This window comes from Girardinichthys multiradiatus, chromosome X, assembly GCF_021462225.1.
Source record: "Girardinichthys multiradiatus isolate DD_20200921_A chromosome X, DD_fGirMul_XY1, whole genome shotgun sequence".
Classification (NCBI taxonomy): Eukaryota; Metazoa; Chordata; class Actinopteri; order Cyprinodontiformes; family Goodeidae; genus Girardinichthys; species Girardinichthys multiradiatus.
In genome coordinates, this window is record NC_061817.1 from 12,956,114 (window position 1) to 12,980,882 (window position 24,769).

The 24,769-nt window shown below is 39.0% G+C and overlaps 1 protein-coding gene across 4 annotated transcripts in view; it reads left to right on the forward strand.

Moving 5' to 3' along the window:
* The window catches only part of LOC124862757 (ubiquitin carboxyl-terminal hydrolase 43-like), a 113,198-nt gene that overhangs the window by 50,030 nt on the left and 38,399 nt on the right, over positions 1-24,769 (forward strand). For 3 of the 4 annotated variants that reach the window (XM_047356865.1, XM_047356867.1, XM_047356868.1), the window contains 3 exons: positions 12,332-12,424; positions 21,432-21,567; positions 21,706-21,850. In XM_047356865.1, coding sequence (XP_047212821.1) covers positions 12,332-12,424; positions 21,432-21,567; positions 21,706-21,850 — 374 coding nt within the window. The remainder of the gene's footprint in view (positions 1-12,331; positions 12,425-21,431; positions 21,568-21,705; positions 21,851-24,769) is intronic. The other variant, XM_047356866.1, reaches the window with a different exon arrangement.

Genomic DNA, 24,769 nt, shown 5'->3' on the forward strand with positions numbered 1-24,769 from the left:
AAAGCCTTCCTGAATTAAAAGGTCTTAAGTTTGGATGTAAAAAGGCTCAGGTCCGTGGTTGAGCGTAGATCCGGAGGGATCCAGAATCTGGGTCTGTTCACCCAAATGTTTATATTTAGTTGTAACGAACATTCTAGAAAAACCCAGATGATGACCAGAGGGATCTACCACACACAGAAACTAAATAAATTAGAAATCTAGGGTGGGGCCAAACAATTAAGAGCATTAAAACTGACCAATAAAAGTTTTAAATGTATTCTAAATATAGAAAATCATTCCTAAATTAGCATTTCGATTATACCATTACATATCTTTTTTATTTTCTCCTGTGGTCTTTGCTTAAATAAATATCTTCACTCATAAACATTTATTATGGCTGAACTCCCAAAACAGCTCAAGTCATTCAAATATTTTAATGGTTTCATTGTCAGAAAACAATACCAGTCTGAAATTTCTGACTTGAAACAGATTCATTTAAACTATGGGTTTGATTGACGCAGATTAGATTTTTTTTCTTTAATTTTTCTTTAATTTGCTAAACAGCAGCGTAAAAACCCCATAGTAGAACAGAGTAAAAGCTAATCACTGACTTTGAATTTGTTAATAATAAAGGGCCAGCAGCACCAGCTAATTGCTTATTTTATATTTATTCTACAGCCAAAAAAATCCCAAACAAATCCACGTGGACAAAATAAAATGTTGTGTTAATGATATTCCTCTTTATTAAAGTCCTCTGTTTAAACTCATATGCTGGCATGTTCTTCAGTTATTTCCACTAAATAATAGTTAATTCAGCTGTTTCTCCCACCACAAATAATGGAATTGGGATATAAAATCTAAATCTGTCTGATCCTGTAATTGATATTAGTAAGTAGACAGCAAAACCGGAGGTGGCATACTCAAGTTTAAAGCGAGAGGAGACGCATAGGCCTACAAGAACAATATGGGTCCTCACACAGGACAACTGAATTTTGTCCCTGTTACCCGAACAGTTACTCAGCAGTCAACTAGCTCACCCTGAGGGAAAATGTTGTGCATGTTTTCATAAAATATCCAAAATTTGGCCTTTAATATGCTGTGAAATCTTTCTTTCACCCCCGAATGGTGCGACGTTTACTGACATCAGAATGAGCTGTGTTCCCTTCGAATTCCTCATGTAAAAAACATCTTTGTTTGGCTCCACATTCATGCTCAACACTAACCATGGCTTATGTACTATGCTTGTTTCACACTCTTCTCCTCACTGATACCTTTGTACAGTGAGATTATTATGAACCTTTGCCACCTCTACAAACTATGGCTTTAGCTAAGAGATACAACTGAACAAATATCAAGAAAATATAGGAGGCTAAACTTTACCTCAGGTTCAGGAAGATATTAGTTTAAGGCAGTGTGAGACCAATTTAATGCAAATGTGTTTTTGTTTTTCAGTTGAATAGTATATACAGGTCCTTCTCAAAATATTAGCATATTGTGATAAAGTTAATTATTTCCCATAATGTCATGATGAAAATTTAACATTCATATATTTTAGATTCATTGCACACTAACTGAAATATTTCAGGTATTTTATTGTCTTAATACGGATGATTTTGGCATACAGCTCATGAAAACCCAAAATTCCTATCTCACAAAATTAGCATATCATTAAAAGGGTCTCTAAACGAGCTATGAACCTAATCATCTGAATCAACGAGTTAACTCTTAACACCTGCAAAAGATTCCTGAGGCCTTTAAAACTCCCAGCCTGGTTCATCACTCAAAACCCCAATCATGGGTAAGACTGCCAACCTGACTGCTGTCCAGAAGGCCACTATTGACACCCTCAAGCAAGAGGGTAAGACACAGAAAGAAATTTCTGAACGAATAGGCTGTTCCCAGAGTGCTGTATCAAGGCACCTCAGTTGGAAGTCTGTGGGAAGGAAAAAGTGTGGCAGAAAACGCTGCACAACGAGAAGAGGTGACCGGACCCTGAGGAAGATTGTGGAGAAGGGCCGATTCCAGACCTTGGGGGACCTGCGGAAGCAGTGGACTGAGTCTGGAGTAGAAACATCCAGAGCCACCGTGCACAGGCGTGTACAGGAAATGGGCTACAGGTGCCGCATTCCCCAGACCTGGGCTACAGAGAAGCAGCACTGGACTGTTGCTCAGTGGTCCAAAGTACTTTTTTCGGATGAAAGCAAATTCTGCATGTCATTCGGAAATCAAGGTGCCAGAGTCTGGAGGAAGACTGGGAAGAAGGAAATGCCAAAATGCCAGAAGTCCAGTGTCAAGTACCCACAGTCAGTGATGGTCTGGGGTGCTGTGTCAGCTGCTGGTGTTGGTCCACTGTGTTTTATCAAGGGCAGGGTCAATGCAGCTAGCTGTCAGGAGATTTTGGAGCACTTCATGCTTCCATCTGCTGAAAAGCTTTATGGAGATGAAGATTTAATTTTTCAACACGAACTGGCACCTGCTCACAGTGCCAAAACCACTGGTAAATGGTTTACTGACCATGGTATCACTGTGCTCAATTGGCCTGCCAACTCTCCTTACCTGAACCCCATAGAGAATCTGTGGGATATTGTGAAGAGAACGTTGAGAGACTCAAGACCCAACACTCTGGATGAGCTAAAGGCCGCTATCGAAGCATCCTGGGCCTCCATAAGACCTCAGCAGTGCCATAGGCTGATTGCCTCCATGCCACGCCGCATCGAAGCAGTCATTTCTGCAAAAGGATTCCCGACCAAGTATTGAGTGCATAACTGTACATGATTATTTGAAGGTTGACGTTTTTTTGTATTAAAAACACTTTTCTTTTATTGGTCGGATTAAATATGCTAATTTTGTGAGATAGGAATTTTGGGTTTTCATGAGCTGTATGCCAAAATCATCCGTATTAAGACAATAAAAGACCTGAAATATTTCAGTTAGTGTGCAATGAATCTAAAATATATGAATGTTAAATTTTCATCATGACATTATGGAAAATAATGAACTTCATCACAATATGCTAATATTTTGAGAAGGACCTGTACTGTATGTCAGATTAAAGGCAGAAATGGTTCTCAGCGGTCACATTTTCAATATCTCAAAAATCTGGCATTTTAACAGGAGTGAGACTTTGAGCGTCACTGTCGGTGCATATCTTTCTAAACCCTCTGCTTTAATGTTTAACTTCTATTGCTGACAGTTCATGTCACTACCCAGTGTAATCAATAAACCATTCAAGAAGCTGACCAATTAGGAAAATGTTAGATCTGATCTAACTAATAGAGGTTTTCAGTACTGCTGCTCCTCTACACCGAGCAGCTAATATCCCTTCTTCTCTGTGCTGCCTTCCATCTGCTAATTCCTCGGGTAGCTGACAGCTCTGTGTGACTACCAGTAATACATCTGTTGGAGCACAGCTCTTAATTGCCAACCTCGCTGTCAAATGTTTCAGCAGTGACACATCGGGGTGTGTCCACACAGAAACAAGCACAATTAACAACCTTGCAGGCAAAATCTGCTCCATCTCCCACTCAAACACTGTCCAAGCCAAGGAGAGTGGGTGAGATGGTTCAGAGAGAGTCAGAGTCTGTTTTAAGAACACAAAAACTGCAGATAACATGCATCAAGCTGGGTGAAAATAGATACCAGTCATCACCGGGAATTGACTTGGATTAAATACTTCCCGACTTGTCTCCCCCTTTCATCCTGAGCCTCTACTACTGCTTGAATAATGCTTCTCCATGCAGTGTCCAGTGGGATGCAGTGCCTAGAGTTGACGGACTGGGAGATTTATTCTTGTAATAGCCCAGTTTGTCCAGTGTACAGTCATCAGAGCCATTAAACATGTCCAAGCCTGTCAAATCAATGTCAAAGCTAGAGGAGCTAAGAGATATTTCATCTTAATTTGTTTTATGCCATCATAATATGGAGCACATCATATTAGATTTTTTTTTTTTGATTTATGATACATTTAGTAATATTCATAGATGCATTTTTTTATTGAATGTAAATACTTTCTGTCATTACTAGTCTATTACAGTGGATTGAAAATACATTTATATGCCCTGAACTAGAGCCAAAGACCTCACAGGGTTATTTTGGGATTTTTGATTTTAGACCACATAGTAGCACCTAATTATTAGGTGGAAAGAAAATAATCCTGTATCCTCAATTAATTCTTAATTTGAAAAACTCATTTTAAAAGAAAACCTGAAAAATTGGATATATTTGCATTTAGCCTCCTTTAGTCTGTAACCTCTGAATAAAACCTATTGCACTTGATTGTCTACAGCTAAATAGTTCACCTCTGTGTAACTTTAAATTTAGTATAAATCTAGCTGTTCTGTGAAGGCCTCGGTCATTTATCAGAGAACATTACTGAACACACATCATAAAAACAAAGCAGGAAGATCTGGGACAAAGCCGTGGAGAAGTTTAAAAGAGGATTCCTCTGTGCAAATCTGGCATTTTTGGAAAAGTTGTAAAAAGAAAGCTATTCCTAAAAGAAAGCTACAAGGATTCCTGTTTGTAGTTTGACACAAGCCATTGACACATTGATGCGCTGATTGCTACAATGGAACAATTTAGATCAAAGCATATTCGTGTGATAGAAAAACAGACTCACCCTGGACAGTTGTAATCCAGGATAAAAAGGTAACACCATGCAGTGGGGACACTTCTCTTCTGCAAGGGAGGACAAAATGTGAAATATTTCAAGGGCTGTGAATACTTTTGCAAAGAAGTCTACATGTGATTGCCTTTACCCCTTTAGTGAGAAATCTGAAAACACAATTTAAAGATGGAAATCTTTGTGAATTGTTCACAGTCATATGAAAGTGTCAGTGAAGCAGTGTTCTCTGTACTGAAGCCAAGCGACGGGCAGCCAAGCGTTTCAGATTACAGACATGCCGCAGTTTCAGTGCAGCTCGTCTTACCCTGATGGCACTTTTCTCTAAAAGACCCCTTCTCCTGTGACATTATTTACATCACTTCTTGTTTATCAAGAAGAACATACTTATTTTTATACAAATTTTGTAATTCAACACAACAAAAAATAAAATAAAGTGCATTCCATAAACATCCCTGACTATCATTTTAAGACAACAATACAAGGTACAGTAATATGAAAGGTAATAAGTTGCGATAATAATAGTAATAACAGTAACTGTTATTCAAGTCTGATATTCATCTATGATTAATTTTCTATACCTCTTAACTCATAAACTCATTTCCTTCTCTTGAATAATTTTTAAATATGTTCTGGCAAAAATATTCGCAGGAGATTTATTTCCCTACCAGTAACTGGGCTACAGTTTATGTCCTAATAACAAATTGAGGGGGTAAAGAAAGACCCTTATTCTCCTGGCAAAGGATACTTTCTAAAATAAATAAAAGAAAAACAACTGACAAATGCAAACAGTTCCATTGTGCTGCTGAGTTCAAATCTGTGCCACTTGCAAAACATCGAGCCCGCAGTCTCTTCAGCATGGCTGCGTCTCAGACAGGGGGATGCATACCTCTCAACCTTTGCACGCTTACTCCATTAGAGCATCACCAGAATATCACCTCATCCATTGCCGTTTTTTCTCTTTTGGTGTTTCAGAGCAGGAAGTGGCACATCTATGTTTTAGTGGCATCTGAGTGCAATTTGTATGCATGGAGTGCAGTTACCCTAACTGTTTCCTGGCAAAAATAAGACATCCGTAGGGTGGCCTTTCTACTCTGCCAAGAGGGTTAGATCCACTCAGAGCCCTTGTCAGCTGGGTTTGCTTGAATAGAGCTTTATTTGCTACCCCAATCTGCTCCCCCTGTAAGTCTGTCAGGAGGCCTCCAGTAAGGAAACACATTTGATCAAGTTAAATAACTTTTCTTTCTGTAAAGGTCTACAAAAGTATACAATTAATGTAGCTTTCTTTGCTTATACAAAATAAGAATGATGACATATGTTTTTTTTTTTAAGTACAATGACAAAAAACATATCTAGGAAGCGAAGTATGGATTTCCACTACGGGATTTCACAATTTACCAAGATCTTAAAAAGCACACCAAATAAAAGAGCTGCGAACCTGCGTTTGTGAGCATCACAAGAGATTCTCACCTATGGCCATGAACTTTGGGTCATGACCAAAAGAACGAGATCCCGGATACAAGTACCTGAAATGAGCTTCCTCCATAGGGTTGCCGGGCTCTGCCTTAGAGATAGGGTGAGGAGCTTGGCCATCCGGAAGGGGCTCGGAGTAGAGCCGCTGCTCCTCCACATCGAGAGGAGCCAGTTGAGGTGGCTCGGGCATCTATACCGGATGCCTCCTGGACGCCTTCCTCGGGAGGTGTTCCAGGCACGTCCCACCGGGAGGAGGCCCAGGGGACGGCCCAGGACACGCTGGAGGGACTATGTCTCTCGGCTGGCCTGGGAACACCTTGGGAGCTGGAGGAGGTGTCTTCTTAAAGTAAACATGTATGAACAAACTAAAATCAACTCACTAATAATTCAGTTTGGCTAAGAAAACCAAATCTAACACTAATGCTACACTACAATGTTGCACTTCAGGCTAAAAATGAAAGTTTGATGAATAGGTGATTGAGCATTTAATATATAATAATTATAATAATAATGGCGGTGGAGATTTGTTATCCTACCTAGTATTGCATCTAAGCACTTATTTGTCATTGTGATATTGCACATATTCATTTATATTATTATGATGATTGCAGTAATATGGTGTACCTCTTGCTGGAACAGAAGACTAAGCCAACAACTTGTTACAGGAGGATTAGAATGAGTTTGAACATTGAAAAATGAAGGACTGAAAAATTCCTGTGTTGGTCATCCATTTTGGTCGCACAGTTGAACATGTGCAGCTCAACAGACATCGCTGCTCTGACGTCACCCATAATTGTAAAGCCCACAGAAAATAAAGTTTCATTGCCATTTCCAACGTGTCTCACGGGATGACGGAGCAGAGGCACATATCTGGAGAGACAAAAGCTCGCAGGCAAACTTTTTCTCCACAAGGCCATTCCCAGAAGAGCTTGAAAGCCGGAAATGGTAAATGGACTGAACTTATATAGCACTTTTCCAGTCATACAGACCGCTCAAAGCGCTTTACACTAGCACCACATTCACCCAATCGCACTCACTAACGCTCACACATTCATACACCAATATGCAGATCGGTAGGCAACTTGAGGTTAAGTGCCTTGCCCAGGGGCACATCGACATGTGGCAGGAGGAAGCTGGAATCGAACCCACAACCTTCTGATTGCAAGACGACTACTCTTCCTACTGAGCCACAGTCGTGAAATCTGTCTGATACAAGAAGGTCAGAAGATTCATATACCAATCGAAGAAAACACCAACACCTAGCGCAGGTGAAAACCCACACAGTTTTATTTCCAAGGAGATGAGTTTCCTCCTTGTTGATTCAGTCGACTAAACAGTTCTTCATATTTTCCCCTCCGGGACGGATGAGAAGTTTACCATTTTTTTTCTTAAGTTGATCACGGACGCGTGATCCCCCTCCCTCGTTTTTCTTCAAACGTGACCCGTCCTCAACCGGTGGAGAGAATAAATCAACCTCAGCGTAATTTCATTCTTTTTATATTAAATTGGATAGGTGATCCCAAATCAGCCAGGAGTTAGAAGTTGGACTTTTAAAAGTTTTTAGTTCAAAGCAACTACGGTCTGGGCCTCGCCTGACCACTCTTTGTTCCAGTTTTAATGCTGGAGGTTTTCACTAAGTTCCCGCCTCAGAGTTTATGACTCTTTGTCAAGATTTGGGGCGATCAGCTGCTAGAGCCTAAAGGGGCGTGGCTCCACCGTTTTATCAGCTGATCGCTGCAATCGAGACATCAGAACACCAGGAGGATTTCTCTTTAATTTTAACCCAAATTACACATTTTGTCCATAAAACTACTGGTTTGATCTTCATAGACACTAAATGCGCATATATGTTTTTCTTTTATTATTATTGTTAGGTAGTCATTTTTATTCCCTTTGTGTAGAATAGTGCTTGTTAGTTAGGTGATGGTTTTGGACCAGAATAATGGTATATCCGAATTATTTGGCTTCAATAAATCTTCATATATATAATTAAGGGAAGCGTTTGTGTTTATTTATTGCAAGAGTGATTTATCTGTCAAAACAAGGTCAAAGTTCCCCCACCTTCGGTGAAGTGGTTGAATAAACAGTGACATTTTGTGGTTTTGGTTAATAATTTATCAATTATTAATGATGAATAGCAAATTGTAATTATTAAAGAGCTTTGAGCCCATAATCACAACACCAGAGGACATCTCTGATTTATATTTGTAAGTAATGATTTTTGGTTAAGAAATAAAAAAAATTCAAATTATGATTTTAAATTATAATTCTTGATAAATATTAATTAATCAATAATCATAATCCTTACATCTGAAACAGCTGCCAGTGTCTGAAGGATGCTTTTGTCTGCATGTACTGGAGGAAGTGTTCACGTCTGTTCAAGTGTTTTACTGCTTGTCCAACAGTTAAACACCTCAAAGATGACTGTAAAAAGAACAGATTCGTTTCATCCCTTGAAGAAAATTCTGTTAAGAGCTTTAGGTTCTGTTTTAAGCTGAGGAAACTTTCCCTCTTTGAGCAGCTTTTTAGATGTTTTTTTTTTTTTATTTAAAAAAGTTGCTTGAAATCTTGGCACACCTCCTGTAATTGTTGATAACAGTAATATTTTAAGTTTGATAACAAATAGCACTCTGAACTGACTGAACAATATTTATCCCGTAATAAAGCTTATCCTCAGTAGTAAGCTGTGCTCACCGTACATTATATTTCCTGTCTTCGCTGTGTCAGAAACGAGATTTTCATTGTTTCAATTCTTACAGCATAATTTACAATCTGTGTTTCATTGCTGCCAGGTTATTCTACCCTCAAGCCTATTCTCACTTTATGTTCAAGATGGTGGGTTGTGCATCAAAACATCCTACAGTTTCAGATTTATACCACCCATGATCATAGTCTAAGAAGTGAAATGCACAAGCAGAGTAAATTCATTGCACCTTTGTTGTTTCCACTGATATATCGTGACCCAAAACAATTATTGTGGTTGGAGATTTCAGTCTAACACAAAGACAAAAACATAGGTTTGGATTGTGTTTATTCCTGAGCACACATTCCAGTCCAATACTCATTTTAACTTTCGGTCCTTTTCCGTCCCTGCAACGTTAAACACTTTTTTTTTGTATCAATAATGCAAAAACAGTGCCTTGCAGAAGTGGTCACAACCATTATGTATTTTCACCCTTTGTTACGTTAAAATCTCAAAGTTCAATGTATTTTATTGTGGTTTTTAGTGAGAGACAAATAAAACGTAGTGCGGAATCAGAAAGTGTGAGGAAAATCATACAAGGCTGTAAACATGTTTTACCAATAAAAGTCTAAAAATGGTGTGTCGTGTTCAGCACTCTTTATTCTAATTCCATGAATAAAAGTTGGCCCTCGTTAGTAAATAAAGTGTATCTGTGCGTGATTTAATTTCAGTAAAAAAAAATAGGTATTCTGTGAAACCTTCAGAGGCTTGTTTAAGGCAAACAGCGTCATGAAGGCCAAGGGACACGGCAGACAGTGTTTTATAAAGGTTTAAATATAGGTTAGGTTATAAAACAATACACCAAGCTTTGGATTTGTCAAAGAGCACTGTTTAGTCCATGATCTGAAAATGCAAAGAGTATGGCACTTCCGGAAACCTACCAAGACATGGCCGTTCACTTAAACAAACAAGCTTGGTTTTGGATGAGGTCAACAGCTCAGGTGGAAGAATCTGTCGATAGGACAGCTATTAATCATGCACTTCAAAAATCCGGGCTATATGGCAGACATCAAGAAAGCCATTTTGAAACAAGCCATACAGGGGAAACAAACATGTGGAGGAGGATGTATTGGTCAGATGAGACCATAACTGAACTTTTTGGCCAACCTGCAAAACGCTGTGTGTGCCAGAAAACTAATACCACACATCAAAACACACTATCCTTACTGGGCTGGTGGTGGCAGCATCATGCTGTGGGAATGCTTTTCTTCACCTGGCTGGGAAGGTGGTCAGAGTTGATGAGAAGGTAGATGGAGCTAAAAACAAAGCGATGCTGAAGGAAAATCTGTTAGAGGCTGCCAAAGCAGGAAGTGTATGTTTAGGGTTGCTGACGTGTCAAAATTATAAAGGGTCAAAGTAACACAAATCAACTTGAAATGAATTCAAGGTGTGAAATACTGAACATGGTAAAACTGGGTGCTGTAAAAACCACTATATGATAAATTTTGCCTCTTTAAAAATTAGAATCTGTGAATTTGGAGGTCATTAAAATGATAACATGGTAAATATTAATGTTATAAATATTTTGGTTATCAAATTTAATGTTGTCTGTTTTCATTCACTGCCTTGATTTTAGCGCCTCCATTTTTATTACTTTAGTTTTATCATTCATTGCGTTCACGGTGTAATTTTTGTTACTTCTGGTAGATCCAAATACGGCAGCAGCCCCTGCGTAACAGCGGAGTTTTGTAGTCTGTGACCCACAATTTCCCATGATTCATTGCGGGTCGAATTGGATTTGGTTGAACTCGGGCAGCAATGGCGGACGATGGTGGCAAAAAAAATTGTGATTAAAAATGTAAATAATACGCTTTCTGTGACCCCAAATAAATGTTTAAGATGTTTTAAGCGAGAATGTAGGTTTGTTGAACTCAAATATCTACTCGGTTTATTAAGATGCCACTTAATAAAAAAAAAAAGGGGGTTCGGTGTTTCTCGCCACCAGTTCACTTCGGCATCTGTCAGCCGACCGAGCAGTGTTCCCTCCCACTTCCAGAGAATGCGCCTGATTACCAGCTCATCCGTTTGAATCTACCACTGGGTTTAACTACTGGGTGGAATAGTGGAACCAACAATTGTCATTGTCTTTTTCCTTGTTTCCCTGGAAATTAACCTTTTGAAAAGTTTTACTCTTGTTTGTATATTGGACTCTTTTGAATAATAGGCTACGGCCAAAACCACAAACCCATGGTGCACATCAGTGATTATTTAAGTCCCTAGTTTAGTTGATTTGTTTCCTTTGACAAATAGTCACCACACATAGCCTGAAAATAATCCTCAGGCCATGTGTTCATCTGGAGACTCAACCTGGGCGCTCTTTGCGTGTGACTCCCCGTGGCTCCCCCCCGCAGCTCTACCCCGTGGCCATCGATATCACTGCCGTACTGTTGAAAATGGCTGTGGACTACAAGTACTCCGCTGCTGCGCAGGGGCAGCTGCTGTATTCGGATCTACAGGAAGTAACTAAAATTACACTGTGAACGTGATGAATGTTAAAACTGAAATGGTAAAAATGGAGGCGCTAAAATCAAGGCAGTGAATGAAAACAGACAATTTGATAACTAATTTGATAACCTTAGTATTTATAACATTAATATTTACCATGTTATCATTTTAATGACCTCCAAATTCACAGATTCTACTTTTAACAGAGGAGAAATTAATCACATGTTGGTTTTTACTAAATCTTACCATGTTCCCAGTACCAAGTTGATTTATGTTACTTTGACCCTTCATACAGAATGGCCCAACCAGTCTATGACAAGAACTGTAAATTACTGTTCAGAGGTGCTCTCCATCTAATCTGACAGGGCTTGAGCTATTTTACAAAGAAAGACGGTCAAAGAATTCACTTTCCAGGTTTCCGTTTGTAAAGCTGGTGGGGACACACACGGAAAGTCGGTTCTCCGCTTGAAAATGATGAACGTCTTGGTGTTGTTCTGTTACATGAAATCCCAATAAAAACATTGCTGTTTGCGATTGTAACATGACACAATGTGAAAAAATATGTACATTCTTTACTTTTTGTACATTACCACTTATTTTCAATGTTCCACACTGAATGGCTCAGTTACTGCCTCACTCCTATAATTGATTAAAAGGTTCTAAATTTCTGTTGTGCTTTCATTTATTTCTGTGCATTCAGATGTAAAGGGAGAACATTCATCAGTGTGGAAAGTTGCCTTTACTTTTCACAGAAAGTGACGCAACAAGATGGAAACCTTTTCTGGTTACCCCCAGGGGGCTGCTGGTACTAATTCTGCACCCCAACGCTCCACCCCCACATCCACTACCTCTCTGATTCATCACCAGTTCAATCACTTGTCGTTTCCTCTCTCACAATCAGATCAAGGTCTACAAGTGGAACAACGCCCTTCATTTTCACTGCACTGTTCCGATTCAGAACAGGGTTAAACCTTCAACACTCCTGCCACGCTTAACCAGAAGAACTTTGCGGGTCACTTTAGAAATCAGATAAAGCTGATTTTCTTTTTGATGTTCTTTCCTTTCCTCAGATCTTCCCTGACGTGTCCCCACTGCCTGAAACAGAGCAACACCTTTGACCCTTTCCTCTGCATCTCATTACCCATCCCTCTTTGCCAGACAAGGTGAGCTGTGATGTTTCCTGTCGGCTGATATGCGGAACCTTGTTAGGTTGACATGTGTATGCATGTGTGTTAAAGAGGAGGCCTACCCAGGATTTCGCTAGAAAATATAACCAGCATGAAGGTCTTTTATGGTCCCATTGAAAAAGGCTGAAAATATCAATTCTTCAGAAAGATACTCAAGTATCTTCATAGCAGTGGATATTTTTTTTTTCGATTTCAAACATATCACAAGCTTATCTATTTATCATACATGCAAGGTATGTCTAAAGGTCAGGTCCAGGATCCTAATACACACACCTTACAAAAAAGTTTAACTTGTTTCTATAAGCTTCAAACCGATACAAGTAGAAGACTGACTGGTATTAAAAAGAAAAAGCTGGTGGAAAAGTCTCACAATATCAAGGAACAATGTCTCATTCAACCTAACTTCACTACACCCACTTATCCTCCGTGGCAGGTTGAGAACGTTCTTTCTGCTCAGGAAATCCTGACATTTTTAAAGAGGGACACTCCATTCAAATTCTCCTTTGTATTTACGTGTCTTTTTAAGCATTCACGCCCACACAAAAAATCAACATGTAAACAATGAATTTATACAGTGCGTCACAAACTACTTTGAACTTTTGTCAGATATTGACAAGTGAGAACTATGGATTTCAATTAATTTAATTGGGATTTTATGTAAAAGACCATCATAAAGTAGTGCGCAATCTTGAAGTGGAAGAAACAAATTAAACAGTTGTAAAAAAATAAAAATCTGAAAGGTGGGGCATTCAGCCCCCTTTCTCTGATACCCTTACATAAAATCTAGTGCAACCAATTAATTTATTTTTCAATCTCAAAACAGCTGATCTATGAAAGCTTCAGAGGTTTGTTAGAGAACATCTATTAACAAACAACATCATGAAGACCAACAAATATAGCAAACAGGTCAGGGAGAAAGTTCTGAAGACGTTTAAAGCCGGATTAGGTTGCAAAACAGTGTAACAAGCTTTGGACATCTCACAAAGCTATTCATTCCACCATCTAAAAATAGAAAGCGCATGGCATGACTGCACACCAACCAAGACCTGACCGTCTGCCTAAACTCAAGGAGGCAAGGAGAGATTAATCAGAGAAGCCAAGAGACCTGTGGTAACTCTGGAGGAGCTGCAAAGATCCGCAACTAAGATTGGAGAATCTGTTGGCAAGACAGCTATTAGTTGTGAGCTCCACAAATCTGGCCTTTAAGGAACAGTGGCAAGAAGACAGCGACTGTTGGAAGAAATCTATCAGGATCCTGTTTGAAGTTTGCAACAAACCATGTAGGGCACAAAGCAAACATGTGGATGAAGGTGCTGTGGTCAGATGAGGCCAGAAATAAACTTTTTCACCTACATGCAAAGCAATATGTGTGGTGGAAAACTCACAGTCCACATTAACCTGAATGCAATATTGATGGTGAAAATGTATTTGCTTATAAGGATTCCTATATTTTGATACAAGTTGTCTGCATTCTTTGTTCTCCCACTTGGCCTGTATTTTTAATTTATGTGTGTGTACAAAGAGCAGGAGGTTGAACATGGGTGGGGACTAAGGATAATTTCTTTCCCACTACTCACCTCAGGTTATCATCCAAAAAAAAATGGACAATGCGAATACTTGAACCAGGAGCTCAAGAATACCCTCCTGTGTGTTTGCTCTTCCACTGCCACCACCTGGAGCCATCTTTCTTGGGTCAAATATTCTTACGGTTTCCACATCTAAGGTGCTTCTGGACTGTCAGCCTTTGAAGCCTTCCTTGGCTACCAACCTTCTTTCCTCTTATCCTCCTTTTCAGAGTCCATCATCCCATCCATTCGCAGCCATCTCCACCGCTTCATCAGAATATGGAATCAAACCAAGGTCGCCTCCAAAGAACAAAAATACTGTTTAAAGCGTCCTTCTCACCTGCGTTTACGTCCCACTGTACATGCCAAGCGAATCAAACCATCCAACCATGGGGGTAAATACAGCCTGTAAGATGCTACAATATACAGGGGTTGGACAATAAAACTGAAACTCCTGGTTTTAGACCACAATAATTTATTAGTATGGTGTAGGGCCTCCTTTTGCGGCCAATACAGCGTCAATTCGTCTTGGGAATGACATATACAAGTCCTGCACAGTGGTCAGAGGGATTTTAAGCCATTCTTCTTGCAGGATAGTGACCAGGTCACTACGTGATACTGGTGGAGGAAAACGTTTCCTGACTCCTCCTCCAAAACACCCCAAAGTGGCTCAATAATATTTAGATCTGGTGACTGTGCAGGCCATGGGAGATGTTCAACTTCACTTTCATGTTCATCAAACCAATCTTTCACCAGTCTTGCTGTGTGTATTGGTGCATTGTCATCCTGATACACAGCACCACCTTCAGGATACAATGTTTGAACCATTGGATCCACATGGTCCTCAAGAATGGTTCGGTAGTCCTTGGCAGTCCTTGCCCATCCACCACTATGCTTCACTCTGGGCATGCAACAGTCTGGGTGGTATGCTTCTTTGGGGCTTCTCCTCACCGTAACTCTCCCGGATGTGGGGAAAACAGTAAAGGTGGACTCATCAGAGAACAATACATGTTTCACATTGTCCACAGCCCAAGATTTGCGCTCCTTGCACCATTGAAACCGACGTTTGGCATTGGCATGAGTGACCAAAGGTTTGGCTATAGCAGCCCGGCCGTGTATATTGACCCCGTGGAGCTCCTGACGGACAGTTCTGGTGGAAACAGGAGAGTTGAGGTGCACATTTAATTCTGCCGTGATTTGGGCAGCCATGGTTTTATGTTTTTTGGATACAATCCGGGTTAGCACCCGAACATCCCTTTCAGACAGCTTCCTCTTGCGTCCACAGTTAATCCTGTTGGATGTGGTTCATCCTTCTTGGTGGTATGCTGACATTACCCTGGATACCGTGGCTCTTGATACATCACAAAGACTTGCTGTCTTGGTCACAGATGCGCCAGCAAGACGTGCACCAACAATGTGTCCTCTTTTGAACTCTGGTATGTCACCCATAATGTTGTGTGCATTTCAATATTTTGAGCAAAACTGTGCTCTTACCCTGCTAATTGAACCTTCACACTCTGCTCTTACTGGTGCAATGTGCAATCAATGAAGACTGGCTACCAGGCTGGTCCAATTTAGCCATGAAACCTCCCACACTAAAATGACAGGTGTTTCAGTTTCATTGTCCAACCCCTGTACTTGGCAAATAAACAGCCAGTCATACAATGCAGTTGTTTCAAACCAAATCAGTTCTACTTTGTGTTCGTCTCTCATATGAAATAACAAGAAATTATATTAAAGTTCGAGGCCTTGAAGTGACATGAATAATTTTATAAGGCACAGAATGAAGTCCAGTTTTTTACCTTATTATACCAAACATTGTTACACTAATTTGTTTTTCGTGGAACCTAAGAAGAATATTTTCCTATATTTTACTCTGTTCTGTGTACCATACTGTTGAGCTGAGCTGTTGAAGCATACAGAAGCACCTGCCAGGGCAGCTGTTGTGAATTGTAATGAGCCAGATGAGCACCCCCTACCAGCTTTTATCAACAAGCTTTTTGCTGGAGCCAAAAGGAAAAATGTATTGTGTCACAATGCTCCTTCATTATCAATAGAAAATCCTTCCTAAACAAATTGAAAACAGAGGTGTTTCCCAACCTGTAACTGATCATTTAGTTTTTTAGAATGTCATGCTGTACGTAAAGCCTAACAATTGTTCCTCCTCAAAAGGCAGTGAATTTTCTGCTAATTTGCGATCTCCTTCAGGGCTACTACTCTTTTTAATCAGCTGTAAGAGTTCAGCTAACGTCCCTGTTGATTTATGACATAGTTTTAAGAGCTTAATCCTGTCAGAGTGCCAAATTAAGAGTATTTTTTTATGGCAGTGTTGGGACCACAGCCATGGGTTACAAAATGAAAGGCCAGTAAGAACTTTTCTGGAACTTTCAAAATAAATCACATTAACCTACTTCCAGAATAGCCAGGAAAAAGGGTAACGGCAGACTTCCCATGATGTCACTGTTTGAATAAAGACCCTGCTTTTGCACAAAACAGACCTCTTCCATGCAGGTCCCCAGAGGAACTGGACGGAGGGACACAGCACGCTAATATCTCTTTGCTGGCAAACAGACATAACTCCTCAAACTGGATCCAAGAGTGTCATATGATCACGTGATCATATGCACTAAGTTAAGTAGGAATGAATTGTTGTTTGTGTATCCGGTATTCATTCATGAACGGGAGTAATTAAGGTACAAGCGTGGTTTGACTTTCTCTCTGAGGTCTACAGAATCAAACTGTGTTATAGAGAGTTCCCAGCAGAGACCCTGTCTCTACAACGCAGAGTGGAGCAGTTTTTTCTGGTCTGTAGGAAGGACAACAGGACCGCATCACCGTGGTTACAGCGGTAACGTGCAGTTTGGCCGGCCAACAGAGTGAGCCGCCCCACCCCACAGCTACGGAGGTTACCTGCAAGTGAACCCTTTGTTCACTGTGCTTTCTTCAATTTCGTCGCCCCGGACAACTTTTCCTCAGCACGGTTCACGTAAGAGGTTGTGTTTTGGGCAGAGAGAAGTAGTTTAGAATGAAATAATCTAAACGTTTTTTGTTTTATGATGTTTGGTTTTGTTGAGTTGAAAACTCAGCCATCTTAGTGCTAGCAGATTATCTGCTCAGCACATGTGCTCAGTTTATGTGTTCTGTGTTTGTGTTTTTTTAAAAGTTAAGACAAACTTTATTTAAAGGGTGATTTTAAACACAGAAGATCAGTCATAACACACCGTCCATGCTTATGCCTTTTAACCATTTTATTAATGGTATTTTAAAGTTATGTGTTTGATTCTGATGATAAGCTATAAGCTTCTTTTGTTAGCTTCAACCGCTAACAGCTAAGAACCCGAAAGGGTATATTTTTGGTATAATATTTCCCTAAATATTATTTTACTAAACTTGATAACTAAGTAACACAATTAAGCCCATTTCTCAAAGATTTGTTTCTTATTCAAAACATTTTTTTAATAAATAAAGACAGCTAGTTAAACACCGTTGAGAATTGGTCATCCTGAAGGTTGGTTTTATTCAGCAAATCATTCTTTAAAATAATATTTTATCAAAATAATATTTTATCTGATCTTGCATTGTGAATGATTGTCTAAGTTGGTTCCAAGACTAACTTAACTTCACTTCCAGATTCTTCAAGATAATCCTTGGTTCTCAAACATAAACATTGCATGGTAATGTTGCATCATTCTTTCAGTCGTGGTTTTCAACCGTTTTTAATCAACTTGTTTATATAGTACATAGCCCATTAGTCTTCCTTATTCTTTCAGTCTGCTTGGTAGTTTAGTTGGATTGTTTTAGCATAGTAAAGAGTTTGTTGATTGAAATATGTTTGACTTTGAGTTGACTTATTTTTGTTAATAAATTCTTTTAAGAAATTGTGTGAATTCATTCCATGTGTGTAGAGAGTTGTGCTGTTCAATAATGTCAGAACTTGGCTCATCCCTTTCAATTTTGGCCTAATATTACAACACCAGTCAGGGTGAGACCATGGGTTTAGACAGATGGATTTTCTTAGGCATATTTTAAAGCATTTCCCTGATTGAGTGGTTCAGCTCACTTACATTGAGATCAGGTCCATAAGCCAAAAACACATTCTTTTTGTTCTCAAACCAACATTTACTATGGTTATGAGTTCACACTGTTGGCTCTGTCCTCTGAGAGCTTCATAGTTTTTTTATTCATATCGGTTGGCTTGCATTGCACATTGTCAGGTGAAAAGTTAGCTCATCCAAGAGAATATTTTAGCCTTTTTGACAGAACATATCAAAAAAGGTGTTGCATTTGAGTAAATGGTTTAAAACACTGACATTTTAGTTATATCTATAGTTAAAATCGCTTTTGCTTGGTATAACCAAATAACCAAATTATCGTCATAATAGATGGATTGCAAGATCTTGAAGGGACCGTTACAAATTTTAATGGTGAGGTTCTATTTAAATGTTAAAAGGATTTTAAACCTTTCCTACAGTAAACAGACCTCACATATAAATGAGACCATCGTAGACTTCTTCCTTCTTAAAACGCTCCAGTCTCAAAAGCTTCAGAGCAGGTTGTTTTCACATTGTTTTAATGAGGTTTTAAGACCAGGAGTGGTGAAATCCAGTCCAAAAGAGAATGTGTCCCAGATGTTTTAGATATTCCACCACTGCTTTAAACAATTGGCATGTTTGCATGAGGCAGTTATGTTAAGGGAAGCCATGATTAATTACATGAAAAGCTAAGGTAGGAAGTTTTGGACCACCAGTAATATTCCTATATGAAACTCGTACGGACGGAACCTGTAAAGCCTTTCCAATCAGCATCCTAGTTCACATGCCTTAACATGTTAAGGCTTCCAGGATTTCTTCCAGGTTGTTCAATGAGATCTAAGGCATCTTCAATAATCAAGACATCGTCGATAGTTTAGCATTGAACAATTATGTCCCAGATGACTGAGATCTACACCAACATTAACCAAAATGACATTTATGAGATTGTGGTTGTTTTAAGACATAAAGTCCATTTAGATCTTGGGCCATCTTAGACAAGCCATAAGTCTCATTCTCCAGGAGCAGCTAATCTGGATTTTAACAAAATGAAGAGAGTTACCTGATGCAGGTAAGATATTAACTGCTTACAACTTTTCCAAATAACCTCACTTGCATTAAGAGCTCTAATTATTTGCTTAATTATCTTATATTAAACACATATGGCAAGTTTTGTCATGCCTTTGAGGAACACCCATTTCTGTAATTAGCAACACCCTCACCCCGTCAAGCCTGGACATGCTTCAGCAAATGGGTGCACACCACTTAATGCAAAGTAACCCCAGCATGTCATCACAGGATCTAAAAGTAACCCCCACAGTTGCATATGTCGAATTATAAAAGTCTCTTATCAGAAAGAGAGTTCATCTGCATGACCTGTTTTATATACAAGCAAGGAAAAAGAACTTCACTGTCACAAAAGAGCATAAGAGTAAAACCTGCAGCTCACAGGTAATTCCATCAAGTATTGGCTTAAAGAAGAAAACTTCAAGGGTTACTGAATGACACAGTCAGATTGGATCCCGTTGAGTTTTTGTGGGAGGATTTTAAACTGACAGTGCTTGCAAGTCATAAAGTTCTCAAACATAGAGAAAATAACTGGAGTTCAAAACTGTTTCCATACCAAAATGAACCCAAACAGCCAAACATTCGTGTTGCAGAGTTTAAAATGCACAAACTCACTTCGAACCAGTTCATAAGGTAATAAGAGATGTTTATTGAGCAAATAATCTAGGTAGACTTGTTTGATGAATTTCTCTTTGTTAGTGGGTTGTTACTTAGGAAGTACCATAGATCCCAGATTAAATGAACCAATTAGAGTACTGGTAAGTGATCGGTCTGTGTTTCTCCTGTTAGGCTAGACAATCACCAGTTGGCGTTGCTGAGATTTGGACAGGCAGATAGGCTGTTTAGTCACAGTCTAAACCAGGAAGTGACGAGCGGATTTAGAGAATGCTTTGGTAGAGACGAGAGATAACATCAAGGTAGGGAAGTCTAGAAGACAAGAATTTGGTGAGCAAATAATATTTTACTTTAGGCATAGAATGGAGGACTTAATTACCACAACCAAGATGGACAATCTGGCACCTCATGGGATTCCCGCAGGTCCTTTTATATCGCAGCTTGTTAAGCTGAGGATTTACAGCTAGTAGGGCATCTGCCCATGGATGTCACAGTCCTTGAGGAGATGAGTAACACAGGAAGGTGAGAAGGAATGGAGAGAGAAAATAATGACCACCCCACCTTCACCACAAAAACACACAACAGGATTGGGAAATATAACTGCTGTGGCTATGTATTTACTGTCTGTAAATCAATAGCAATAAATCTATCTCTATTCTTGTTGGAAAATATGGATGCACAATATAACATTTTTGCCAATACCCAATAGTTTTCAACTGATTTTGACTGATAGCTACAAATGACAAAGATATACAGCATGTAATTATTGAGCCTGTTTTGTGGCTGAAGTTTGATGTCTTTTTTGCTGTTGTAATGGCTAAAAGTTATAGTGACCTTGGAAAAAAGTTTAAAGTAGAAATTCATATCTTTTCATATACTCAGGTATATTTTTAAATAGCTCTATAGACTTTGTACTTCCTTGACTTTAATAACCTCCTGCAGCTAGAATTTTTACAGGACCTACACCAGGACACATTTTACTTTACATTACATTTTAAAATATTTATTGACTATTAATTATGACATGGTTGCCATGGCAATAAAAAAGTCTTTATTTTTCTTTGCAGTGTTGCATTGCCTTATAATCCACATACTTTCTCCTGACACTCAACGTCTTGCAGCAAATGTTTCGTCAGCCTATTTTGTATACATTCTTTGTGACAATATTTGTAGCCATCAGTAACTGCGATCAACTTTTAGGGCAAGTTCCGCAGTAATCCTATGAGTTTATTTAATTATTTTTTCTAGTATCAATTATATTGGTATTTAGATTATTTTGACAACCCTATTGATGAATATAATTCACACTCATAGTTTAAATTAAAAATGATTACACTACCTATATGTCTCAAGATGCCTCGTCCCATAAATGTTTTTTTTGGCTGTTTTTCTCTAAGGAATAATCTGCTCCTGATATTGCAGACTTCTCAGAGGGCTGTTATGCAAAGACACCATTATGTCCCTGCACTGTACTCTCCTCTGGAGAGATCAGAACCAAGCACTGCCCATTTTAAAAAATGCAACAAAGATTTCCATTATTTCACACTCATAAAGCTTTGTCCTAATGATTTATTATTTATGCTAAAAATCATTGTTTTATTTATGGACGTCTCTTGATGGCAGCGGAGCATTCAAGCCAGAAAAAAAGCAACAGAAATCAGAATGGTAGCCATGTTATTTCTCATCTCTCGTCTTTGTCTGTTTCAGGCTGCTGTGTGTGACTCTGGTGTTCAGCACCAAGGGGCAGCGGTATCTACGGGTAGGGCTGGCCGTGCCTCTGTTTGGTTCTGTGGCCTGCCTGAGGAGGATTGTGGCAGATGAGGGTAAACTCTCCCCAGACCAGGTGATTAAAACAATGGGTTCATTTTTCATCAGATGAAAAAAAAGTTAACTTCTGCTTTGTGCGATGGACTTTTTTCCCGGTACAGATTAGAAGAACCTAAAAGCATTTGGGTCTTTGTGTGTATCCGTTGATCTCCAGGTGATCCTGACAGAGGTTTACTCCACTGGGTTCCATCGCTCCTTCTTTGATGAGGATGATCTAACGTGCATTGCTGAGAATGACGTCATCTACGCCTTCCAGGCGCCGCCGCTCTACATCAGAGGTGGCTCTGCACGAATCTCAGGTAGCTGTGGGACTGAGGAGGGAAACTAAATTAAAGGGTTTTACTTTGAAATTGTTTTCACAAAAAGCAGTGATAGTCACAGATATCTGTCAGTTTATACACTGTCTTGCAAAAGTATTCTTAACCCTTGAACTGTATCATATTTTACCAGATTACAAAAACAAGCCTCAATGTATTTTATTGAGAGACCAACACAAAGTGGTGCGTAATTTTGAAACGGAAGCAAAAGGATAACACACACAACGGCACACTGCCACACAGCCACACACCCCACACCGCCAGAGCTCATGGTTTCACTTTAAATTTTCTATGTTTTGTAGAAATTGGGAAAAGTTACTTTTGCAAGACACTGTAAGGATTTACTTAATTAGTTTCTTTTACATGAACTCCTTGTCAGAATGTTTTACACTGAATGGCTTGAAATACATGAGCTAAATTATGTTGGTCTATTGTTCATTAAATCCCCCCCAAATAAGTCAAAGTTTAGGGGTATTAGTGGTTTTTCAAGGTTCCATTCTTCGACTCATGAAACTCTGAGAGAGTGTGCATTCCTATTCCTACAAGGGGGCCTTAACTTCACAAACAGCTCTACAAAATGTAAACCCACCACTCCCAAAAGATGTCCCTTGTTATCCAATTAATGTCTTTATTGTTTCCTCAGTGATATAAAATGGGTGACCAGATGTAATTCATCACATTACGCCCTCTTATTTTTTAACTACAGCAACGTTGGATATGGAGACTCTTAATGACCTAAACACATTCATTTCAGTTTATCAAGGACAGTTTTGAGAGACGTGATAGTTTGGTGCTAAGAAAACTAACCTAAAAAGTGGGAAATAAAACATAAAAGTAACTCTGCCAGAATCTTTCCTTTGGGTAACCACTATATAAAAGAGGAGGGTTGGAACCGAGGTGTTATTAAAACCAAAATCGACTGAAGAAAGTTCACGTGTCGTTCTGAAAATAGTTGAACATCTCTCATATGGTACGTTACAATTACATGCAGATGGAGAGTTGTTATTTAGTGACTCACAGCGAGGTAGGCCAGTCCTCTCTGAGGACTTGGAGGTTTACTGGACCAACATGGATTATTTATAAAATAATGTTAGGATTTTACCATTGAATATAAAACTTAGAAACTAAATTGCCTGATTAATATGTACATAATTTTCATGGCAATATTCTTTGTGACAGTGTTTAATGATGGTAAAACATAGTTATGGTTGAAGATTGTGTTGAAAAAAGTAAAGAGCGCTTTTGTGTGAAAACCTCATTAGTCAGCTTACCTAACCCTTTTAGATTACAAACTGATCCAGTAGCAAGACGTGAAGTAGACGATATTTCATAAAACATGTATAAGCTTGGTGGGAACATAGCAAGCATTTCAAATACTTTTCCTTTCATCTAACTGAGTAGATTGGCTTGCTGGGTTCTATACCAGAAAAGCAGGTGGTATTGCCTCACTGATACCTGTGTTTTTGATATAACATTGTGCTCTGTCAATTATTCATGAAAAGTGGGCTAAGCAGATTTCTCCATCAAAAGCAGAGCGTGGACTTATGCAAAACCAATCCCTCTCATAGTCATAACTTATGGCTCATTATAACTGTGTGGTGATTCCTCTGCAAAGACACAGGCCACTCTGCTTTTATTTTAGTTGTTTATTATGATTTTGATCGGTTCTGGATATTTTTCAGCAAGACAGGAACTCGCTAACAATCAAGTTGCTTATTTCCTTTCTGCAACAAAACGAAGGGTCCAGGTTTTTGTAGTGCATATTTTGGGATAAAGGGTGTAAAATGGACAGTGTAGACCATGTTGGGTTGAAAGTTCATTGCCTTTAATATGCTTCCCTAAGTGGATTGATAATTATTAGCTGAATTAATCAGAAATTATGATGGACTGTCCTCCTGTTGGAGCCGCTTCAAGGATTTAACATGCTGAGTGAATTTTCAACAGTGCAGAAGGAGCATCTGAATAGCATAGCATGATGTTATTTAGTGTTATTACTCTGTACCTGCAGTGCCATTTCACTGCAGGCCCATCTATGTGCTATCTGTATGTAGCGCACCTCTACATGAGCTCACGCATACCACCAATTCTTTTTAACTTGTCCATAACAGTCTGTGGGTGCCTGTCCTACCTGGTGATCAAATTGTGAGTGCTACAATATCTGACGCCTGGAAAGGCATTGTGCACCATTGTTTGCTTGAAGCCGTCTATCTTGCTGTCAAATTGAACTGATAGGCAGATATGCAATAGCGTTACAGGACCTCAACAATACCAGATGGCTTATTGTGCGTTTGTTTTTTTAAATAGAACAGAAAAGTATATGTATGTAGACCAGCTATTTATGCAAAGCTGTAAAACCTAAACAACATGTGTTAAATTTAAAATTACAATCATGATAGCAGATGCAGGACAGAACCATACCTGAATTATTGCCTTTTTATTATTCATCCCATTTATTACATACTTCTTAAATTTAATATTGCCGGCTGGACTGCCTGCAGCACTGTAAATCTGGTCTAAATGTCAACAATATGATCCTTATTTTGGGTTTTTATTATCTGTAATGAAATGCAAGCCATAATAATAAAGTTTAGAAGAAATAAAGGCTTAAATATTTCACTCTATGTGTAATGAATCTGTATAATATACGAGATTCACTTTCTGAATTAAGTAAAAATTAAAATGTGAACTTTTGCACGATATTTACATTTTTTTCAGATACATCTGTAGAATAGATAAATCAATCCTCACTAGATCCTACTAAAGAATAAATCTAGACTCTTTTATATGCAGTGATCATGTTATGAAAAGATTATAAGCATGGACCCTACAGCAGCACCATGGAAATGTATCATCTAATACATCTTATGCACAAGTAAACAAGCAGGAAGCTGCTGCAAGACA